Genomic DNA, 17,193 nt, shown 5'->3' with positions numbered 1-17,193 from the left:
AGCCTGGCTGTGTGAAGGTTAAAGACACACAGAGAGCTTTCAGACGCAAAAACACTCAAAGGGACTGCCAGCAGGGGTGAATTTCATTTTCAGTGGGAAAAAAAAGTTCATGCATTGTATGTGAGCTGATGTAAAATCTGATATTAACCTCTTTTTTCTAAGTCACACAGTGTGTTTCACATTTTTATTTCATTTTTTGTTTTTATCTTGGATGAAGGTATGATAATATTATATATTCCATCCCTCAATCAACAACATTATTGACGCTGTTTTGTCGATCTAATTTCCTACATGGAAATTTCTAAGACGTTACCCTGAAAGGCCCTAATTTGGTGCTAATTACTGCACAGGGAAATGTGTGCTCAAAGGGATACTTCCAAATAATGAGCTCAAATTGATTGTTAGACAAACCCAGAGAGCCTTTAAGTCAAGCAGAACATGTTACAAAAATGTGGTCATTGTCTACAACAAAGCATCCAAGCACAAGAAAAGTTTCCAATAACTATTATGAATTTTAATGAATATTTAGGTTGTCTTAAAAGTGGTAGCTCCAAACAGATCCCTGCAATCAGTAAAAAACTACACTGTCTTATCTGGGAAATGTCTTAGACAATTCTAATAAATGAAATTATGAATTGGTTATGCGTTGCCACATAACAGAAGATACAAGAGCTCTCAGTATGGAGGGAAAACATCACTTCCAGCTGCTTGACAGCTTCATTTTTCTGCAACATTTATTTACATCACACATCAGCAGAATACAGTGTTACTCTTCACAGAAGACCGATCAAAAAACTGCCACAAACGCTTGTCAGATGGTTCATCTCTGCCTGAAACTGTCCATCATTTGTCTTAAAGTCTTAATCGATGTACGCTGCTATTGTTCTTGACATGAATAAAATAATGGGAAACGGTGTCTGTTTGTCTTTTGCTCCTTCATGTGTGGCATTAAAATTGAAATACAGTGCAAGAATGTCTGCATCGTCCACAGCACACTCACTACATATAAATACAATACTGTACAGCTCGAGAAACAAATCCACTTCAAGCAGTAAAATTAAACTTTGTGACACTAAGAAATAAGCAAATAAATTATTTATAGGGAAATATGAATGTGCAAACTTCCTAAAATGCTCACCTGAACAAGCATCACTTATAAAATATAGTATTTGGTTTTCAGCAGTGGCTACATGCACATTTAAATTATAATGGCTTAATTCTCTTAAAGAAACATAAACTTAAAGGTAAATATGATATCGCCCTGAAGCAGCTCTCCAGTGAGAATTTATTTGTGCTTGTAGCTTGTCCTAATATAGCACTATGTCATATACATGTTATCATTCGCTGTACTTCAGCTCTAAGACAATTCAGTATCTCTTTTCACAAAGGAATATATGGAGTATCATTGTCTCTCTAATACCTCTAATAAGCTCTTCGTATGATGGAATCAGCTCAATCAATTTTATAATCCAGGATAAATAAGCAATAACTCAAATAGGCTTTCTAAAACCAGTTCATCATCTCTTCTATTCCCTGTAGAAAAATGTCAATCAATACTGTATGGCAGTGGAAAATATACATAAAAGTGACAGAATAATGTGCTGCAAGAGACCTCAGAAGACTTCAAATTCAATTGTTTGCCAGAAGCAAAGTGCGGCTTTCATCATAACGTATGAAGCATATGAGTATAGCTTGTGTTCATAAGGTCTGTAATCAGTTTTAAATCAGGAAATATTCTGTATTCTGAGCAACAAGAGCTACAGCAACAATGAGAAATTAAATCAACAGTGCTGCTTTAACCAATAAATCAACGAAAGGCCACAAAATCAAAGCTTAAACACATTATTTTTGACAGCAACTTCTACCAGCCGCTTTTACAGCAGGTAATAACCAGAAAATAGACCAGATTCTTCACCCCCCCCAAAAAAGACGCTCCACTTCACAAAAAGCAAAGAAACTGAGAGATGCCTCAGCTGCAGATTGCATTATCTTTCTCTAGCAACAAGTGTGATAAATGATTCAGAAAGCTCTGTAATGCGTCCACTTCGCTGCAGGTTTCCAGTGTCAGTCTCAGCAGTTACACCGTGACATCGAACAGTTTTTTGTGATGCTGAGAAGATAGAAAGCCAATGTGTTGTCCAAACCTGCTCAGCGACCACATGTTCAGGCCCTCACATGAACCTAAAAAAAAAACAGGACAAGACACATGTTCATTGTAGCTTAAAAATAATTCCATGTACAATTTTTGCTTAGTTGAACTCTATTAGCTTGGATTGTTCATTTATATAGAAACAATGTCCCATGAAGTTGAATGCAAATGCAAGAAAAATGCATGACCTTTTCCTCTTTTTTGCTGCACTATTTTTTGCAAAAACAGTCTATCCTCTCTTGTTTTCAGAATATCTCCCAGATTTTAAAACCTGCTGCAGGAATTGGCTCCACTTCAGCCACAAAAACATTAGTGAGGTCTAGCGGTGATATGTCATATCATACTGGGAAAACAGCTTGTTTTGTTGCTTTTCCCTTTGTGCACAGAATCTGAAATGTCATTTAATCGAGCAGCATTAGCATTTCACTAACAGCAACATTTTAACTTTTTGAAAATGTCGCTTCTAGTTTATATTAGATGAAAAGATTGACGCCACTCTCACATTTGTCTGTTGAGTATAAGACTACAGCCACATAGCAGTTAGCTTAGCAGAAACACAGAGAGCAGGTGGAAACACCTAGCATGGCTCTCAACCATGCCAGGTGCCTCACTTTGTGTCCTGTCTTTGTGCAAAGCTAACCTGCTCCGATTTGCCTGTAAAGCTGGTAAATTAGATATTTTCTCCTTTGAGATTTGCATTCTTGTACATGATCCCTGACAAATAAATCAATTAATTTAAAATCTACCTCTTCTACCCCTCTCAACCCACCGGCCAGGAACAGATGAGTTCCCCCCCATGTGAACCGGGTTCTGCTCAAGGTTTGTTCCTGTTAAAAGGGAGCTTTTTCTTGCCACTTGTCACCTTTGGGCTTGGTCTTGGGGTTCAGGCATATGGCTTCTGTAAAGCGTCTTGAGACAATCTGAATTGTAATGGGCGCTATATAAATAAAACTGAATTGAATTGCTGTTTATTTGGTATTTTTTTATGAAAGGAACAGGGTTTTTTTGTTGTTGTTTGTTTAAAACCCTAATTTAGGCCTGACTGGGTGCCTAAATGACCCAAAAACAACTGCGACAAAGTGAGTCCACTTTCTTTTCAATGGTTTAGACTAGAGAAAACAAACTGTACAGTGTAAATGTGGCAGGATCGTCTACGGCAGCAGAAGGAGCTTCAGTGCCAGCAGGAACAGAATAAGAGGCTGGTTCGTCTGCAGGTTCGACGTCGCTGCCGAGGGAACGGGCCGCTTCCTCTTGGAGCCGTTGCAGAGCGGAGTGTTGCAGCAGGAGATGCAGACCGAGTTCAGCCTGCCGGTGCAGAACTGCTGGTAGCCAGAGGAGGCAATGAGGCAGGCCCCAGAGGATGCACAAGACTTCCGATAATGTATCCCTGCAGGGAAGAAAGAATCGACAGACCAGAGGGATTTCTGAATTTTAAATGTGGCCAGAAGAAGAAAGTATTAGACAGTTATACAGCTTGCAAAACTTAGCATTAATCTCAAAGTACTGGTAATTCATTTTCCTGTCTGTAATTAGATTGTAACTTACAGGAGCCCTGCTTTTTGCAATGCTGCAGCATTTTATTGCACTATTTGACCTATGGAGATATCGACTTCCTGTCTGCTCTTATTAACTGATGTTTTTCAGTGTGGTATGATATGACAATTTGTATGACAAAACGGTCACTTTTTATTGTACTATGCAGCCGCTCAATTTATCAAGTGGTGTTTCTCCATGTGTAATATATTGTTATTATTTGTTTTGTGCTTCTACGCTATGGTACAGCAGGTATTTTATCATTCATGTGCCATTGTTATTGTGTTATTTATCATATGTTTTCTTGCGTCTGCAAATGAAACTTCCCCTTACTGGACAGAAAAAAAAGTTCTGATCAAATCAAATCCAGATGAAGTCAATCTCTGCCAACACAACACTATTATTAGTAGGAGAAATATGTACAACTGCGCAATTCTCATTTTTGATAGTCTTTGGGTGATGTGTGTTAATAGTATGCATGCTTCTACAGACAGCACTGGTGTTGTGCTTCTGTGTCATTCAAACAAACCACATAATTAACATCCGTTGTGCCGCCGCACTGGTTCAATGTCTTAATCAAGGACACCACACAAAGATACAGACTGAACCTGATAGTGTATATAAACATCAAGCCACCTGCTGTCTGATAACCTTCACAACAAGTAGGTAAAACCATAAAAAAAAAAAAAAAAAGAGGAACACTTGACTGAAACTGCTGTTTTTCTTCAGAATTTGAGGTCAATGGCAGAATTAACTGAATGTCTCATTTAGCTTGACGTTGGTGGAAGCTTTACAAACATCTCATCTGGGATAAAACAGAATGGTACATTAAAGAAGCCTTATAGGCAGAAACATGTACCGTTAGACACTGAATTCAAATCAGCTGTAAGGAGAATGCTGAGCTTGAATGATCATATTACAGAATTTAATTAGACATAAGTTGGATTTGTATTGCTTAACTTGAATAATTGCAGCAGAAAAATAGAATTTTCAGTCCAAAACTAACCTGTTAAGCAAAGATGTCTTTTGATAAGTGAAAATGGTCAAAGGTGTTTATTAAATAACTTCAGTGGGTGTGAATTTGAACTGTGAAGACTTAATGTGGAAATATATGAAGAGTTGAATCACATTAAGTAGTATCACATTAATTACTCTGCCAAGGAAAGGTAGAGTTACGTGACAATCGGCGTATGTTTGTCCATCTGTTCAGCTGTTTACAACATTACTCAAAAATGGAAGAACGGATTTGGGTGAAATTTTCAGGGAAGGTCAGCGATGAGGCTTATAGTCTGGATCCATGGATTTGTTAAAGATTTCTATATCACTGCGAGATAGCGTCACGGCATCACTGTAACTATGACAACAAGTGAATGCTACGTCAGCTGCCTGTTGATGTTCACATGATTGCTATCCTGCTACAAATTGACCGCTGCAGACTTATCCGGATCTATCCTTCGGAAATGATACAAGGAATAATAGATTAAATTGTGGGGGTGTTTCCGAATGCCATCAATTCCCACCACCTACTACATATTTAGGTCATGCAATTCGTTTTCCGTACATAACGTACACATGCCTGTGCTCAGTGCAAAGTCATTTTGTTTGAGGGTACATCTATATTAAATGGCCACATTCTATGTTGCTGTGATTTCTGCCACAAATCATACAATGACTGAGCAGCCTTGGCGGAGTGCTGTACTCTCTGAGTGCATTTCTTGTTTGAGATGTGGTCTTCAACATGCTCTATTTGCTTTAACAGAACAAACAAGTAATGACACATCCAGTGTCAAGTCCACCTCTCTTTCCCTCCAAAGGACACGAGGACAACTCAATTCAAATTTCCAACTCAAACTTTTATTTTCCTTTTAGTTGGTTGGTCATGATGTTTCAATAGGTTATAAACCTTTAAAGACAGAGAAACAAAGTTCATACCATCAAACACAGAACCAAAAAGTTGACATATTACCCACTTAACCATTTAAATGAATCAATCACTTAAACCTTTTTAAAGCAAATAAAGAATAACCAACATTTTAGTAAAGTTCAGTAAAGTTTCAACATTTAACAGAACATATATATTTTCTATATTTTTACTTTACTTAAACTCAAAATAAAACATCTTAATTCAAACTCATTTGACATAAAAATGGAGTAAATGCTGCAGACTTTCATTAATCAATCACACAGTGAGCAGTTAACATAAACTTGGCCATATCAAGAAACATTTCAAACCACCAAGAAAGCAAATAAACATTTCACCAACCATTGGCGTCTTTGGACTGAATCCATGAGTGGACTTGGATCTTCTTTGTTCTTTCCTCGTGTCTTTCTCTTCTGAAGATTGTTTGGCTGACTGACAGCTTCCCTCAGTCCTTCCCAGGTGCTCTAAATCAGTGATCACTGATCAGGTGTCAAGCACCTCTTTGCTGCTGCCGGTGCATTCTGGGAAGTGTAGTATTTAGTTCCATTTCCTGAGATTCAGCTCAGCATCCAGTGTATGTTTTCTCTTTTTCCCTGCATTTTTTGAGGTTTATCACAATGTAAGCTCAGAGGTCTCTTCCACACACCAACATTTTTCTGTCCTCTTGATGCCCTTCTTGATTAGCAGTTTTGTCCTCTATGACACTGCTCTCAACAACAGAAAATTCGCATACACATACTGCAGTGGAAACAGGAAGGCTGAAAGGGATGATTACAGTGACATTCCTGCAAATGTTTACAGTACTATGCCCTGAGTTTCTGCAATCCAAACAGACGTAAAATGAATGATGGAAGTTATGGTATACTGTTTTAGATTGTAGGCTAGTGAATCAAACATGCTGTTGATTGCAGCAGATAATCACGCAGATTTTTTTTTTCAATGTTGTCAACACTTCCCAGTTGTCATGTTGTAAATACAAGGTCAACCTCCTAAGCTTCGCTCTGCTGTATACAGCAATGAGGAGGTTTTATGGCAATACCTGCAATTATTATAGCTTACTGCACATCTTTTAATATAGTTACAGATTTTGAGGATACATTTGCATGTTTATAGTTGGTGTACTTGATTTATCTACTTCCACAGATTCTCAATTAATTAATTACGTTCTTCTTCCTTGTACTCTCTGCTGGCTGTGTAGTTTTTGGTTTACAGCCTTAATACGGGACTCCATATTCCAACATCACGAGCCAGCTCAGTTTCAGTGCAGCTTTGTGCTCTACAGCCAAAGCCATTTTATATTCTGTAAGACAGCACAAAACTAATCTCATCTTGTGTCAGTGGCAGCTGAATGAAAGTCTCTCCTCTTTGACAAATGAGTTGAATGAAGTGGTTCACTGAGATAGGGTTTGTTGGGGTTTTGGAGCAGCACAACAGCAGCGCAACACCAAGACGCCTCACATGAAAATGAGCTTGAAACAAAAGCAATGGAAGGCGATGCTTACGTAGTGCTTCAATTTTAACATGAGGATGTGCTGCATGGGCTGTGATTCCTGTTACACAGCCAGTCTGTACATCAATCAATTCTTCTCTGTCTTGTTTTGAAGCTGAGCAAAGGAACAAAATAACAGATAATGTCTACGACACTGAAAATCACAGGAGATTGTTTTTCTGCTGAGGATTAAAAGGTGTGAAGAAATGGTTGTTGGGTTTCCATGGTGAGGAGTATTTTCAGTTTGATTTGTCATTTTGCCATCAGGAGAGACAAAAAAATGTTGACAGGTGCAAACTTCAAGACTGATTTAATGCAATGCAATTTAATTGGTAATGAGGGTTGCATGGCTTGAAAATTAATGTCCCATTATAGCAAATATCTTTTTTATTTAAACTCATTTGCAGGTGCTTATACTACTTACTCTCATCTGAACGGTAAAGAAAACTTTGAGGTCGTGTACCTTCAGAGTGCTGCGTTCAACTCTGTCTCTAGTTTCCAGACGGTCACCTTCCTTCTACAGATAAATAGGAACTCTAGCTTTCCACTTGGATACTTTTGGCTGGCTCAGCCTGCACGTTTGCATCCTCAACTATCAATCTTGTCTGGCTCTGTTGCGGATTCCGTTAAGGAATATGAAAACCCAGAAAGCCTATACTTCATCCAGGGATGCATAATCCTCAGAATTTGTCCTTTCACAAATAATCTAGATATGTACGTCTTTGTGAATGAGACATTTAGCTTCAAATGAAGAATCACAGTGAGCTTACCATCAGGTTTGACCAGCACCTCTTTCTGACACATGTCCTGTACATTGACGGTGCAGTTGACGATGTACTCCGGCGTGGAGCAGTCATTGTGCTTCATCTCCTCACACTGGTAACACTGGATTTGAAGGGCATTTCCTGTGTGGGGAAGCAGAAAAGAAAAATACACAGTCATCACCACTTTCATATTAGAGTTATAGAATTGTGTAGGTATACAGACCAATAATCAATCACCGGATGAGGAAAGAAATCGTTTTTTAAGCCACAGTTGTTGTGTTGCCATAAAATCTGACAAATAATTGCCAGCATTATTAATCAGTAATTAGTTCAACGATGACACTATTTAATTACAGTGCTGTTTAGTCAACTGGCACAATGGTAGCTCTGCTACATAAATCACTGACTATAGGAGAACTATCCTCATTAATTCCAGTATGTCTCAAACAAATGTGCTCTGGTTGGAGGCCATTAAGCATTACAGAAGTCTATGTCATGGTGGCCCTTTGCAAGCTGAACCCCCACAATGTTCTCTGCTGACCGACGTGTAGCTGCCTGTAGTCTGAGTGATGCCTCCTCAGGTTGCTACAGTATGAAACAACCAACTGGTGGCACAACCAGGTACTACAGCTAATTGACAATACATGTTCTGACATGGAATTAGTGAATTTAGGTTTTCACCATCTTTTTTAACTTGTGGAGCCATGACTACCTAAATAACATTAGCAAACACTGGATGAAATCACTGGGAGAAAACATTTTTTAAATGCATCTATATATTGTATATCTACATACAATACAGACTGATTCTTAATAAATACAGTACAATTAAATCTTAATAAATTTAATTGTAGTGTACTTGAAATGTCCATTATCAAGGAAAATGGTATCAGACTGCAACTCAGCATTGACAGATGATAGATATTCAATGACTCGGATCGGGCAGAAAACGTGATTTGAACATCCCTTGTGGAAAAATCTTTACGTTAGTAAAAACACAAACTTCTAACACAATGTTATAGTACTGTCCAAAATAAAAGCAATTTGCTTCTTTCCTGTTTTTTGTTGTTGTTGAGGGAAATACTTTTTCTAAACATTCAGGGGGGTGTATCCCCTGAATCTACATCAATATCAGCACCTTTTACGCTTCTTCATTAACACATTATGCTTTGACAGTATGGAAACCGAACAATTAATTAGTAACCTGCAAAGCTAGCTGAGCAACACTAACATGTTGCCAGATTGTCGTACAAACATGATTCCAGCAAAATTCACCAAATGTAGTGTATATACTCAACACTGTATAGTCTCAAAAGCATTTTAATGAAATGCAAAACTTTATAACAGAGAACTGTACAAAATTGACTATGGATTGTCAGAGGAGGTTAGGCCTGTTTTCTCCATGTTGCCCTTGAAGAGATCTTAATTTGTGTTTTCAGAGTGTACAATTGACATTGGTCACAATAGTCACATTGCACACATTTCTTGTTTTCTTCCACATGTTTTTCTTCAGCCAAGCACTGGAGGCTTTTATACATGTTGCTTTTGTGTTATGTACCAAACATGGCTGATGGCACTCCATGAAAGTGCAATGTCATTCTCTCGACCTTCCGTACAATGCTGTGGCATTACGCCCCAACCTGTATGCTAACTTGCGAGCTCAAAGGACAGTTGCTAAGGTTCTGTGACTTTACAAAGCACATAAAGAAGCCCTTCAGTGAATCAAATCTTCTCTGTTTTTCAGTCGCTTTTACTGGATGTCTCATGAGAGTCAACAGAGATGTTAAAAATTCACACAGCGAAGTGAGAATAAGCTGTAAAGGCACAGAGAGGAAAACACATCAGCCAACCTAAAGTCGTTCCCTTCAGTCCCCCTTTAACCCATGGATTTTACAGGTGATAAAAAGCCCTTTTAAAATACAAACTGGCTAATGCAAAGACACCCCACGTGGAGTCTCATCCCCCTGAGGCAGTAAAAAATGTGACTTCTTGTAAAGATAGCATTCAGTGCTTCGTGTGGCTTCTGCAAATTTCATCTCATGCTGTTAATGCAGCCTGGATGAGCTTTTTATACTCCCTCAAAACCTCATTGTGAGTCTGAGTGTCCATGTGCACTGACCCAGCAGAAAGGGCAAGATATCTGCAGAAAACGATCAACATTATAGCAACTGTAATGGCTAAAACTGACACTGTGGTCTTGTTTAAGTGACTGTTAAAGCTGGGGAAATTGGTAATGAAATGGTCTATAGTTAACTGTGCAGTAACCATATGTAATGTAAATTATATATTTCCATGGAACCTCATTAAATCATTGATAAAGGATACATCTGTTATTTTTTTTAAACTTCTGAAACATTAATTTGCTCACAAGAATTTCCTTTTTTCTTTTTCAACATACATCTAAATTGTAGTATATGCTACACGTGTCAGGTTTATTTAGTATTACTAAGATATTTTCATTGTGGCAGCACAACACAGAGGTACTCAGTCAGAAACTCAAACGCGCCTGCCCTTTCTTTCCTGAATATCCCACTCAAGCCATCCGTCCCCGCTGACAGATATTACTGGTGTAATTATTAAAATGGCAACAATCATTAATCTCAACTCAGACAACACCATCAAACGCAGCTGATAAAAGTCCACACATAGCATCACACCTCCAGCCTAATTAATTTAAACCAAACAAATTCCAGAAAACATCCATCCATCACCTGGAAAGAGACTCCAGAAGCTCTTATTTTGTGGCGGAATATCTTTCATACTGGAGGGCAAAATCCAGCTGCAGAGCTCATCTTATCAGTTTCAGAAAATTGCTTGAAATCTATTTCTTAGTTCCACAACAGAAAAACAGGTTCTGATAAAGAAAAAAAAAAATCCCACTTTGCTTTCAGGTGTGCAGAAGCAATATCTTTAAATCACAATCTCACAATTACTTTAGGCACTATGAAAAACAACAAAATAAGATCAATAAAATCTGGACAGAGCACCCCCCCCCCCCTTTTTTTTTTCATATGAGGCCAGTTATATTCCAAAAAGAGCAGACACTTGCTCCAGCAAGAATAAAAATGTTTATTCAAAGTAAATACACGCACCAGAGGAACAGGCGCAAATAGCTCGTGGGCAGCAGATAAACTCGGGTTTTTAACGTTTTAAGGGTAACCAGGGTCGATCTTATATCTTTCTCCCTCTGCTCCTGCACAGAAGAGCCGCTACTTACTCTGCGCGCAAAACCAGCACCAAAAAACGCACCTTGATAGTTCGTTTCTATGCGTTCTGGTTACGTTTCCCTAAAAGTACGTGCCAGCACATGTCAGGGGATGTTCTGTTTGGCACAAAAAGAGTAACCAAAAGCAATATATGAATTAAATAGCATCAGATAAAGTTGTAAACATTTTGGAGCAAATATCCTCAGATTAAAATATCTATGCCACGGAGACAAAACGCGTGAATCATTTTTAAATACTGGCACGAATCTCCAAAAAAACAAACACAATCCAAGACTGGGCTCCAAACTGTGCCCCTGACTGACTGCAGGCTCCCCAAGTTGCGCCTACCTGCGTCAAGAAGGACTCCAAATAAAGTCGCAAAAACGAGCAGACACATTCTCTCCCAGTTGACGCTCGGAGGGGAAACATTAGACCGAAAAGAAGTCTTTAGACGGTGGAGACACGGAGGACGACCCGACGCGGAGGAAACCCAGACGCGGCTCCGTTCATCCTCTCTCGGCTGGCTGAGGTGAGAACAGAGAAAGAAAAAAACCTAACCACACAGCTCCGCAAAGTCTCCTCTCCAGCGTGACTGGAGACAAATCCGGAGCGCAGAAATCATAAAGCGCCCCACGTGACTGCAGGTTGACATTTTCATATCTCATGCTCTTCTCTGTCAAGTTTTGATACATTACGACTCGCTTTTTACGCGCAGATATTGCACTTTATGATAGCAACGATTATTCTTATCAGTTTTCTATATTAGGACTCCAGTGCGTCTGTGTTTCATAGGTTTAAAGTTCGCTTTACTGCTGTCACCAAAAATATCATTTAGACTATTTTGTTGCTGTTTGTCATACTTTTTATTTCCCAAGAATTCATTATAATACTTCTCTAAATAGTTTATTGTATTTTATTCTGATTTCTTACTATTGAAGTCGCATTCTTTCAAGCCATGACTCATATCTGTTTTATAAAATACTGCAGTGGTAGTCACCAGTTACATTCCTGACCTTTTATGACATGTAATTAACCTTTTCTATCAGAATAAATCAGTGCATCCAAACCGCACAACTGCATTATCACCTTGGTGACTTTATTTTAAGGCAATTTTACATTTCTTCTGAACATAAAACAGTCAATCACTAACTTTTATCATAATCTCTTCACGTTATATCGATATAACAAATTATGGGGAGGCAGACAGAAAGAGAAATCATCCAGGCGTGCGTTTAACTAATTGCGTTTATTTATAAGCGCGTAATTACCCATCAAGGGACTTAATGGTTATAAATCCCTCTGCAGTGAGCGCAGGGAGCTGTCGCCGGCTCTGAGCTTCAGCTCCAGCCGGGCAAACTGCGTGTGTGAAGAGGTGATCACACGCCATGCCCTCGGGGTGGAAAGATTTGAGGGTTTTCTCCAAAAAGCGCATGGATTTTAAATGAATGAATCGCCCGCTGACGCACGCATGCGCACGAAACCAATAAAGAAAACACCCTGCGGCTCGTTTCGAAATAGGAAATAGTTTCTCATATTTATTTAGGAAATAGTTACATAAAATATAGCATTAAAGTCTAGTGTAACAGACAAAATTGCACACAATAATAATAATAATAATAATAACAATATTAATTACCAAAGTAACACTGCTGGTAACCGTTTTTCTTCACAAAGGAACCAGGAACATTTAAGGAAAGAGGTGAAGCATGACAATCACACTACAGTCTGACAGTACAAAATGTGGGTATAAATACTGGACATCTAGAAAAATACACAAGTCCTCTTCAGACTCTCTTCATACAATATTAACAGTTTCATAGAAAAATTGAAACACACAGTCGGCTCTGTTGATTAGCACCAGCTGGTCAAATTCCAGATAGAAATTTGGCATAACTCCACCTAAAGTTCAAATATGTCTTTAAAATAAAGTGATAAAATATTTTAGCATTAGCTCTTATTGATCAAAATAAAGTTTATTTTTTAAAACAAGAACCCCTAAAGAATTCCATAAGAAAAGATACATGCCAGTAGACTTAAAACCTTAGTTGAATGATTGGCAAACAATTTACACCCTTGTTTTTTTCTTTTTTTTATTTCTTATTTGCATATATCAATCAGCAATGCCCATTCTGATATTAACTTATTTTTATATACAACATAATATACAGCTATGAAAGGAACAGTGAGGTTTGGAGAGTTCCGGTATGCTACGCTACATGAGACTAGACTGTTTGGATTCTGCAACAGGAACTCAAAAAAAAAAAGCAAAAAAACAAGCAAAAGAGTGTTTTTTTTGTATTGGTCAACCCTTTTACAATGTACATTAGTCCAGTATGTTCCCTGAGCTACCAACAATGACACTGGATGTGTTCAAGACAAACAATTGGTGATTTGCTGTACCATTCGGACACTGAAAAATCATTATTAGAGGAAACACAGTATGCCTTTCTTCAGTTGTCGCCATCAGATCAAAGTGTGTAGCTGAGTTTTCTTTTAGCTGATTGGCTGCGGAACTGCTCAAAATAACACATAAAGACGAACTTATTAAACAGAAATTAACAAGAATTTTCATCTTGCTGTGATTTTTAAAAAAAAGAAGTAAACCAGGTTTTGTTATCATATCATTACTATAGGTTATGAATCCACATGGGGGCAGTTTTTGGGCAATGCGCATCGTATTTAGCAGCAATACATAAAAATAACACCTTGGGTTTAAATCTTAGCAAACAGGGATGCAATCAAAGCAACACATCTGTATGCCAACGTTGCCCATCAGTGTTGCCCCTCTGTTTATTGAATATCTGTTCACTTTACACTCCTTACAAGCTTTGTACAGTATTTGTTACAGTGCAATGATAAGAAGTACCCCAGCATGGGTGGGGTAACTACAAATTGCAATGATACAATATTGCTGTCCAGTCCACCACACCCAGAGTCAAGCTTTTACACAGTCCTGGTTTGGTGTTTGGGGTTGAGGTTTCATCCTCGTGCATCCTGCAGCTCTACTAAGTGCTTCATGTTGTATGCACGGAGGACAGAGCTCCTCCTGTTGTGGCAGGGCTGGAGTCAAGACTCAATAGTCAAATCAGGGTCTTTTCCAGAATTAATTCAATATTGAGCTTAATCCAAAGGCAGCTGAGACCCAAACTAAGTCCTGTTCAAGGCCAATAACAGAACAGACAAGAAACAAAGTATATTTTACTTGCAAAATGCTAAAACTAACAATTAGGAGGGGTCTTAAGGGCCAACAGGGAGGCAAATCTTCTTGAAAATCCACTCCATGGGGCAGAGGTAGCCTTCAACATCCAACCCATCAATGCATGGAAAAAAAAAACAGGAAAGAAAAAGTGGCCAAGAACACAAGTCCAAGATGATGGAGAAGTGGTTTAAACTCTGCCATTACAGCCCTGCCTTCTTACACATCGTTGGAGCCCTGACTGGTGCAGGAGGAGAAGCTGTCGTACAGCGAATCGCTAAGGGAGCCCACGGGATCCGCCCCGGGCCTGGCCGTGAAACTGGAGGAGGAGGGCTCGTCAGCTTTGCAGCAGTTCTCCCCGCTCTTCGCCTCTTCGGTGTGTCGGCCGCCGCATGCGTCCGGATACAAGCTGCCGGAGCTGCTGTGATTCAGCTTATTTAGGGACTCCAAGGAGAGAGAGCCCGGCTGGCTTGCACTGACGGGAATCTTCTCCATGGGAATCTCCTTCTGCAGAGAGAGAAGGAACAACAAAACATGTTAACTTATAGCGAACAGCTATGATTCGCAGCATCTTTACTTTGTAGTAAATGTAAGCTGCAGTGTAAACACCTGTCATGGCTGTGTAACTCCACACTCACTTCCAACAGGAAGCACCGAGGTAAATCTCACATTGCAATATGTAACTCATTGCAGTGTTGTCCTGCAAAGCAATAAGACTGACGCCGCTTGAGAGCATGACAGTGATCTATATTGAGATTTTTATCACGCTCAAAGAGCAAATGTATGTCTTGGGTGTTGGCAAGGCCGCATCTCTGAGCATCTGGGCTCCACTGTCCCTGTTATATTAACTGTGTTGTGCGAGGCTTTATTTCTTTTATGCACCCTGCGACAGTCTGCTTTATAGATTAGCATAGGAATATGTTACTCTGGGGAAATGCTACGTCAAGCTGCTATCTGTTAACACCGTCTCAATTAGCAGGAGTAGTTTCATCCTGATGATTGGAAAAGTGCTTTGAGTCGTGACGCGCCAGAAAGTGTTAGTGTCATCATGGGTCTTATCACTGAACCAGATCGTGTCATCCAAACTAGCCTATTGGTCTTTCACGCCTTTAGGCGACTCAGCAAGCGATTAGACTCGACAGCAAAAGTGCAAAAGCCTGCAATAACCAGCTCACATCCATTGTGACCTTATGCCACGCAACTAGCGAGTCAAACACTGCCTACAGAGGGAAATAAAACAACACATAAACCTAAAAATAGTCAGTTGTTGTTTATGATGTGCCAACAATGAGTGGTCTCCTTATGCGTGTCTCAAAAGGCATTTTAACAAGCTAGTTACAGTACCACACAGCATCCAAACCCCTCCTCAGAGACTGTAAACAAAATTCTCAGGGTTTTTTCATCAACAAATCGAGCCCAGGAGCGCAGCAGCGATCTGCCTAGGTATTCTGTTTTGCAAGGGTAAATACACAGAGGAATCGCTGCAGGGGTGAAACAACCTCAAGGGACGCTCCAAACTTGGACCATTTAGCTGAGAGATGTACCCCCCCCTCAGAAGTGAACCCAGCACACACAAACACGACTGCATCAGTGCATTAGCTCAAAGAGCTGTGAAAGTGCTAAAAACTTCCACATGTTGGTAACAGAACGTGCAGGTGTTCTTGGATCTTGCCAAGTTTCTTAGGTCACCAAACTTGTGATCTTTGGATCCCAAGTTTGTATTTGTGCTAATGTGCGAGAAAACAAAATGGAATGTTTAGAAGGAGGTTTGGCACATACACTACCGTTCAAAGGTTTGGGGTCACTTAGAAATTTCCTTATTTTTGAAAGAAAAGCATTTTTTTCAATGAAGATAACATTACATGAATGATAAATCCAGTGTAGACATTGTTAATGTGGTAAATGACTAGTCTTGCTGGAAACAGCTGATTTTTAATGGAATATCTCCATAGGGATACAGAGGAACATTTCCAGCAACCATCACTCCTGTGTTCTAATGCTACATTGTGGTAGCTAATGGTGCTGAAAGGCTAATTGATGATTAGAAAACCCTTGCGCAATTATGTTAGCACATGAAAAAAAGTGTGAGTTTTCATGGAAAACATGAAATTGCCTGGGGGACCCCAAACTTTTGAACGATAGTGTACATGCATATAACCAGCATTTGTTGCACTGTAAAATACCCCTCACCTTATGGTGTTTCTTCATCTAATTTGAAGACATTACCTGCATGCTATCTCAATGAAATCAAGTTGCACAGCTTGCATTTGTCATCCCATTTGTCTTACTTATCTGCAGCTGTTACAGAATGAAAATATATTTGCTGGCAAGGCTACTGCTGACCTTGCACTCACATCGTTTAAACAGCTCAAATTTAAAAAGCTGATGCGGTTGCATTAGAGTTAATGTTGGCTTTTATTTTTAGTGGCACACCGATATCACCTGTTTCATCAAATTTGTGATATCATCATCAGAAACAGCCAATTTTATTTCATTGTTGCCTATTAGGATGGTTAGGGCCTTCGTCCAGGGACAAACACTGGACAAGCTAACAGTAGTTGCAATTTTCTGGATTTTTACATTGTGGTTTCTCCACAAGCAACATGAATTAGTTGCATCCATCTATATATAAGGCTCCAGGTGTAGGAGTGGAAAACAATAGTGCGAATTGTTCTTGCTCCTGAAGTCTTGTTGGCTTCCTCTCCCACCGGCTAGTTAATTGCATTCACCTGCCAAACCCAGGTGTTAGCTATTCAGTGATCTGGGGAGACTGGGATGAAACCAGCAGGACTCTGAGCCCAGAGGGGCTGAGAATGAGCCCTACTTGTGCTGTGCAGTAAAGGCAAGACAGCTGGAGGATTTCCAGTGAAGGAAAAAATATTGCATCCCTCACTTCGACTGCAACGTGTTAGAAATACATCGAATTTTGGTTCAT

The 17,193-nt window shown here is 39.3% G+C and overlaps 2 protein-coding genes across 2 annotated transcripts in view; both read right to left on the bottom strand.

Annotated features, from left to right (window-relative positions):
* Positions 1 to 716: 716 nt before the first annotated feature.
* On the bottom strand, positions 717 to 11,658 carry LOC111581829 (ly6/PLAUR domain-containing protein 1-like). The gene is made up of 4 exons (XM_023290193.3): positions 11,411 to 11,658; positions 7,863 to 7,997; positions 3,279 to 3,536; positions 717 to 2,181 (listed from the first exon to the last, which is right to left on the bottom strand). Exons 1-3 carry the CDS (start codon positions 11,457 to 11,459, stop codon positions 3,301 to 3,303), a joined length of 420 nt encoding a protein of 139 aa, XP_023145961.1. The 5' UTR covers positions 11,460 to 11,658; the 3' UTR covers positions 717 to 2,181; positions 3,279 to 3,300.
* A 911-nt stretch (positions 11,659 to 12,569) lies between these two features.
* The window catches only part of LOC111581816 (nck-associated protein 5-like), a 155,340-nt gene continuing 150,716 nt past the window's right edge, over positions 12,570 to 17,193 (bottom strand). The window contains 1 exon segment of the mRNA XM_035957365.2: positions 12,570 to 14,765. Coding sequence (XP_035813258.2) covers positions 14,478 to 14,765 — 288 coding nt within the window. The 3' untranslated portion in view covers positions 12,570 to 14,477.

Source organism: Amphiprion ocellaris, chromosome 24, assembly GCF_022539595.1.
Source record: "Amphiprion ocellaris isolate individual 3 ecotype Okinawa chromosome 24, ASM2253959v1, whole genome shotgun sequence".
In the NCBI taxonomy this organism is placed as follows: domain Eukaryota; kingdom Metazoa; phylum Chordata; class Actinopteri; family Pomacentridae; genus Amphiprion; species Amphiprion ocellaris.
Note: the sequence above shows the minus strand (reverse complement) of the source record. Positions and strands in the feature narration are given on the sequence as shown.